Source organism: Morone saxatilis, unplaced genomic scaffold (assembly GCF_004916995.1).
Source record: "Morone saxatilis isolate NCDOM2014 unplaced genomic scaffold, NCSU_SB_2.0 Contig20, whole genome shotgun sequence".
NCBI classification, from domain to species: Eukaryota; Metazoa; Chordata; class Actinopteri; family Moronidae; genus Morone; species Morone saxatilis.
In genome coordinates, this window is record NW_023339763.1 from 25,201,075 (window position 1) to 25,208,460 (window position 7,386).

Genomic DNA, 7,386 nt, shown 5'->3' on the forward strand with positions numbered 1-7,386 from the left:
AAAAGTTTCCTGAGATAACTTCTGTTATGAATTGGTGCTATACAAATAAAATTTAATTGAAAAAATTTAATTGCACAAATATTCTGCCAAACAAAAGCCCCACAGGTCGGATTCAAACCCTGGGCCACTGCAGCAAGGACTAGGTACATGGTCACCAGCTCAACCAGGTGAGCTAACCAGGCGCCCACATTATTTATTTTGAACACAGTTGGTGTCCCACTTGTCAGGCCTTTAACAGGGCTGATTGTGTTCAGAATTGTGTTCTTTTGTAGATGTGGCTTTCTGGTTTCTTCTCTATTACAGTATTAAAATAAATATAAATAACATTTTTTTAACAGCAATTCACCATATTTCAGACACAAAATACTCATACTGTAAACGAACATCAGCTTACTTAAAGGTCCAGTGTGTAGGATTCAGTGGCATCTAGCGGTGTAGTTTCAGATTACAACTCACCAAAACGTCAATGTTACAAGATGTTTTCCACTCGATTTTGTTTAAAATTTCAACATTTGTCACACATTTCAATAGTTTGGCTTTACATGGCATTACAGGATTTTTACAGTTCAGTCAAGTGTGATCAACAGACCCCCTACCCACAACAGAACCCTAACCATATACTATTAACTAAATTCTTTTGGTGCTTTCTATCCATTTTAACAAGGACATTTTCAGTGCTGTTTTCTCAGCATTAAGCTAGCTATGCACTCAGATAGGAAGGCAGTGCAGTATGTGATGTCCTGGCATTTCTAGCTCCACTCACGCTCTGCCCTTTTAGTCATTGCCATGGTGAATTGTAGTATTGGAGCTCCTTTGTTGATGGCTGTTTTTAATGTGAGGGTTTATTATTTTACATATTCAGAGTTGATCAAACTACTCTGATTTAACAAACTCCCTGGAAGCGCTCATTCCTAGGATCCCAAAGCGTCTCTGTTTGACTCCCTGGGAATGAGCCTTAACAATTAGCTAGCTTTCTTGGCTCTGATTTATTGTTTTCATTTAGGCCCGGTGGATTTTAATGAAAATTCCATTAGGAGCACTAGGAGGAGCCAGAGGAACCTGATTTTCAATTTTCACAGATTATCTGTTTTATGTACTACTGTCAGGATATAGAGAAAGTTTCAGCCAATATGATAAAAATATTTTTATAAAAATGACCTACTGCAGCTTCGAGTAACCAACATTTCAACTGGTTGTCTCAATTCAATTTCAATTCAATTTTATTTGTATAGCGCAAATTGATAACAAAAGTTTTCTCAGGACACTTTTCACATCCTAGACCGTACTACTTATAATCTCTAGGATGTATATTCACCACAAATGTGACAGAATCATGTCTGACTCACTGAGCTAGTCGTTGACCATGCCAGCTAATGAATACCATTAGCATGAAGTCAGTGTCTTTTCTTTTACTTTAAGCAACTTGTTTTTCTCTTTGAGGCTGCCTTTTAACTACTGTAACCTGTACTCTAATGAACTGTGGCTCTCTGTCTCTGCCCACTGAGCTCCAGCTCAAACCAGTGAGATTATCTCTGGCAGACTAGCTCTGACAAAATTTGGTAACATCAAACCAAAGAACATGAGTGATTTAAAGATCCTACAGTACCAGAGCAGAAAGCTAGCACATATTTAATGTCACTGCATTTGACATTTAGCCTACTTTATGGCTGAACTGTTGGCCCACAGTATATATACATGACAGTCACACATGAATTGATGCACAGAAATGGCTTAAAAAGGATTTCAAAATAGGGTAACGTTATTGACATTAGGTCCTTGGCAGTGATTAAGCAGTGAGATGTGTGTGTGGTAAATCACTAAAACACTGGAATGACATAATGGTCGGCTGTGAACAGAACATTTCTTTATTCCCTTGGCAACTCATTAGAAAACCTGGAGCCGTTCCACTTTGAATGAAGCACTCTTGTTTTCCTTTCCATACATTCTCTCTGCTTGCAAATCAAAATCTCCATATCAACATAACAGTAAATCAAACCTGCAGAGCAGCGCTGCAGCTACAGTTCAGAACATTTTATGTCGCAGACAACATAAACATACAATGTAGAATCACAAAAGTCTGGCATAAGGTCTCAGGGAAGCCAGCCCTGATCTGCCAAATACGTCTGAAAAACACTCTCTGTCTCACACACACACACACTCACACACATTCACACACACCCACACATGTATGCTGTTACACTTCAATTCCTAATATTTCTGCTGGGCAAACTTGATGAACTTAAAATACTGCAAACTGTGGATTTATTACAGTGTCTGTCTGTTTCCTAGTTCTAAAGGTAAAAAAACTAAGTACTACAGCAGCTGCTAGAGCTCCTTGAAGGGAAAGAAAATATGTGTATTTTTGCACGTCTGAAAGTGAATGTGCATATAATTTCAATATGGATTTTCACTTGGAAAAATATCAGAAGCTAGAAGAAGCATCATGCTTTGGGTCACTGGGCTTTGGAGAGGAGGAATGTGGATGAACGAGACGGACATAAAGCTACAGACACGTCCTGCAAATGATGTAGTCTCTGCAGGACACACTGTGGTGTGGTAGTGCACTCTCTCACCTACTGCAGTTTAGGGAAGTCACTTGAGGTTCAGGGTTCTTTTTCTGAAAAGCTCTGACTGAACTCCAAACGCTGCTACGTTCTCTCCACAGGCTCAAAAAATGTATGCTGAATATTGCACATTGTGTATTCATGCCTTGAGATTATGGATCAGTAATACTGATTTCTTCTTTTTTCTGACTCATTGTGGTCCCTGACGCCAATGCTTTTATGAAGGTTGAGAAGGGACTCTCTGAGCTGGATGAAAAGGCAGGAGAGAAAATTAGTCATATACTGTTAAACTAAACTGAATTACTAAACGTAACTGTAGTTACATTTGTAAAAGTGACAAAAGTAGACAGAAATGTGCTTTCGGTCGCAGTTACACGCCTACAGCATGAGTGGGACACAAGCTATCACTCGGTCACTGTAGACGTGTCTTTTCCATGAGATTTGTGTGACAGACAAAGCCCCTCCTGTGTATACACTCTGAAAGTGAAGGGCTGGACCTCTAGCAGACTCTAGTTCAGTGTATCTAAACAATGTTTCTAGTGTGTGGAGCTATGATGGAGGGAAAAGACGCCTAGCAGAACTGATTTCCTTTTGATGTGCTGTTTATTGCCCTGAGATCTGCTGTCTCTTACAGCAGCACTGTTTACATTATTCTCTTGCTCATCAAACCACTCGACTGCCTGCGTCTTTTGAATAGTGGATGTTGTCGTTGTGAAGGAGACGTTCCTGATGTTAAAGTTTTTATTATTTTATGGCTCTTTATCACCTTCATAAAGGTCTTAAGCAGAGTCATTTGAACAAAAAGCTGAAAAACTGAAATTTAATAATTAACATAAATAAGGGTTTCGCTGTGTACGAGCCCGTGGAAGCATTACCTGTGTTTGATGTGTCGCCTCACCTTATCAAGCAGCAGCACTGATGATTTGATTATCTCTTTCCACTTCTGGAGCTCATCGTCATGGTAACGCTGCTGGGAATCCATGAGCTGTACCCATTCCAGCTGGGTCTGAGGAGTTCTGTTGATGAGACAGAGTCATATTGATGTAATTAAAATACAGGTAAATAAACTGTACTTATATAGCGCCTTTCTAGTCTTTCTAGTACACCACTCAATGTGCTGTACGCTACGTGCCATACTCACCTTTGTGCACATTCATACACTGATGAAAGGTAACTAATCATTCATGCACAGCAGCAGGAGAAATTTGGGGTTCAGTGTCTTGCTCAAGGACACCTTGACATGCAGCGAGAGGAGCTGGGGATTGAACCGCCAACCTTCCGATTAGTGGACAACCCTCTCTACCTCTGAGCCACAGCCCACACTTATAGGTCTTTTCCAACAACATGGAAACAACTCAGCATCTAGGTTTAAACTGTTCTGAGCATTTCCACCAAAAATAAATTGGTTCGGAACCTGAAAAGTTGGTTCCGAGCAGGTTTTCCTTGGAAACAAATTGATTGTATCATATTATCTGTTTATTCTGTTTGGACTTGTAAGCTTTTGTAAGCTTTTTAGACAATCTACACTGCTACAAGCAAACTCCCAGTTTTCTCCCAGTCTGATCAAGTGTAGTGTCACTATGCTCTTTTTTGGGGGGTTTATGATCTATTGCAATCATCTGTAGCAAACAGACAAACAATACACACAAACAACACCTTCATTCCTTTCTCCAAATGTCCAAACATGCCATTACCCTTCTTGTGGTCTCAGTCCATGCGATGCAGTCAGACTCTGTGTGGTGTATTCCAGCATCCACAGCTTGTAGAACAACATTACGTTGAGAACCACCAGCAGTATCAGGCTGAAAAAGAAAAAGTGTACAACAGAGGCTCATCTACTAAGTCACTTTTGACATTTGCTGACATGAATTAGGGCCACGGCAAAAATGAAAATACCTTATACAGATCCTGGTATGCAATTTAAGACAAGAACAGAGAAAAATATGTAGATAAGATTACAAAAGATTTCAACAACACAAAAACAAAAGAACAAAGATAGAAAGAAATGCACATCCTTAAATATTCTCTGCTATATAAAACTATTAAACTGTGTTAGATGATAAAAACAAAAACACCTGACTTCATGTGCTGATAAGAAATGTCAAGAATTGAGTTTATCTTTCTTGATCTTTTCTAACCCTAACCTTTTTGCTGTGTGCTCCAGTAACAGTTGAGCAAGCCTTGGTGAACTTCCTCAACCTCGGTCAACTTAGACATGCTATGTGCTAGGCTCTCTATGTTGAAAGACAAAAGCGACATATACCTATAGTCACATCTTAAGTTAGCTATCTAATGTTACCAAAATGCTAGCTAACCAATCGTAAGCTAACTAGTTACATATGAAAGATAATGTTCACAAAATGATAGCTAACTAGCTAGCTAATTTACATAAATTGTTAGTTAGCTACATTTTGCTAACTAACTTAAGGTATGACTGTGTTGCTTAATATTTATACCATCTTCAAAATGTGGTTGTCTTTTCAACATAGCACAGAGCATAAGTACAGTTAAGGAAGTAGCAAAAAGACCGAGCAAAAAGGGGTGGGACTTAGGAAGAGTCAATTGTTGGAATTGCTAAATCAGATAATGAGACAGTCATTAAGATGACTAAATGAAGTCATTTATCAAGCAAAACTGCCAAATATTCTCTTTTTCCCTCTTGTCAATTGTTAGGATTTGCTGGTTTCTCAGTTTAATATCACAGCAAACTGAATATTTTTGGGGTTAAGAAAAAAAGACACCTGAGAAATTTTGATGAGAATGTTATGGACAAAACAATTAACTGATTAACTGAAAAAAAAAAAAAAATGATTATGTACTCTAACTGCTTAGATTGTATTGAGTAACTTGGTGGTAAGAGCACAGGATGTCGAGTCTGCTTGGTTTCACGATCAATGGAGACAAGTACTTGTGGTGAGTCTGAAGGTGAGTCAGGATGCCAGTTTCCTGTTTTGGGTACGTAATGGGAGTGATGACAATATACAAGTAATGCCATAACTCACACAAGGCTGATAAGAAGCAGCAGTTTGGAGAAGCTGTAAAGTGCAAAGCCTCCTGGAGCATCGGGTACATGTCTGGTCTGTGTGGAACCTACAGGAGAACAAGAAACAGGAAGCAGGGACTGTGACAGAATCTCAAAAAAAGATTCTCAAAGTTACAGGGAAATTTCATTTCCCATGAATCCCTGTCCTGTTTTCTAAAAGAAGAAGTTGTTGCTTGGCGTCAGTCCTACAGTATTTTACTGACCACAGAGCTGCTGGGCTGACCTGCCACAAGTTTGATGCACCCGATGTCCTCCTCATCCTCAGGTGTGGTGACGGGGCTCAAGCACTCGTCCATGTTCCCCGGCGTTCTCAGTGTCTGTTTCCTCCTCCGGCTGGTGCCTGCCCTCAGAGCTTTGGTCTTTGGTGAGTGTCTGTGAGGTTCCCCCAACACCACATCCAACTTATTCAGCTCCAGCTCTAGACAGAAGGAAACCAGAGAGAGAAGAATGGAAGGTTTGGGGGGCTAGTAGGTTTCAGTGAGAGTCAGTCACATGACCACTTTTCTGGAAATTCAAAAATAAGCAGAGTTGTGGACTCCAGTCATGAATCTGATGACTTTTGATTTAATTTGAGAAAATCCTAAAAGACTTGCAACTTTAATTAAGTCTCATGCAGATCAGTGTTATACCCCTCCCACCAGCCCATGAAAAATATTATATAATAAAGCATGCAATATTATCATATCATATATATCATTCTATTTTTTCTTGTTGTTTCATACCAATTTAACTGCCCCTTCATATACAGGTAAAATAATATTCTTTTTTTATTTGGTGCAAAATAATGGCAAAGGTCAAACGTGACCACTAATGCATATGAACAAACATTTAGGCCTTTATTTTTTGTTTAGCTGCGAACAACAAAGATGATATAAAATTATGATTTAAAATGTATACAAACTGCTGTGTACATTTTCTTTAAGTATGATGTTAATAATGGTAATATTTTCTCAATATTGCGCTTTCTTCTCATACTTGAAGTGGCCCTTCTATGAGACAATGACAGTATCAGCAGTAGGTAATATACACCTAATCTAGGCTAAATAAAAAGACAAAATGTGACTAAAACTAAAAAGCATTTTAATCTAAAGACTAGGACTAAATCTAAAATAGCTGCCAAAATGAACACTGCTGCAGATGAAAAGGTATTTTGCTAGTTTGCTAACCAAACAGCTAGCGTGGTTTCCTCAGTCTCTAAGTCAGATCAACCAACATTTATAAAAATAAGATTTTTGTTAGACATTTTGTTCGTTGCTGTGCTGTAGTGCTAACCTAAGTGTCTAAAGTACTCATCCAGGCCACTCCAGAAGTTCCTCTCAATGAAGCCCTTCACAAGCCCCCATGGCTGCTTCCTGTAACGAAGCTCTGTTGACACCCTGCAGAACACACACACACACACACACAATAAAATCAAAAATGTTAATTTCCATGTAGAGAAATGTTTAAATTCCGCCCAGAGTCCTTGTAGTAGTAGTAGGCCCTCAGGAAAGACAGTGTTTATAACGCAAGACTTGAATGGAACTGTGTGCGCTTCAGTGTCCACAGCTATCTGACACTGAACGTCAGTGCCGGCCCGTGGCATAGGCAGTATAAGCACATGCTAAGGGCGCAGTCCATCTAGGGGGCGTCACAATGGGGGAAGACGAAAAAAAAAAGGTTTCTTTACTTTCAATATTTTTATACTAAAACTAGTTGGTGCTATTATTTCTTAGTATGAAAAAAATAAGCCCACATAGCAAAGCCTATTAAATAATAAGACTTTATTAAGCCCCCCGCCCC

General features: G+C 39.2%; 1 protein-coding gene across 1 annotated transcript in view; it reads right to left on the reverse strand.

The window, feature by feature from the left end:
* Nucleotides 1-77: 77 nt before the first annotated feature.
* The window catches only part of LOC118331258 (protein Aster-B-like), a 26,154-nt gene continuing 18,845 nt past the window's right edge, over nucleotides 78-7,386 (reverse strand). The window contains exons 15-20 of the mRNA XM_035666062.1: nucleotides 6,880-6,983; nucleotides 5,831-6,025; nucleotides 5,567-5,654; nucleotides 4,259-4,366; nucleotides 3,463-3,580; nucleotides 78-2,810 (exon numbers count right to left, since the gene is read on the reverse strand). Of these exons, the coding sequence (XP_035521955.1) occupies nucleotides 2,724-2,810; nucleotides 3,463-3,580; nucleotides 4,259-4,366; nucleotides 5,567-5,654; nucleotides 5,831-6,025; nucleotides 6,880-6,983 (700 nt within the window). The 3' untranslated portion in view covers nucleotides 78-2,723. The remainder of the gene's footprint in view (nucleotides 2,811-3,462; nucleotides 3,581-4,258; nucleotides 4,367-5,566; nucleotides 5,655-5,830; nucleotides 6,026-6,879; nucleotides 6,984-7,386) is intronic.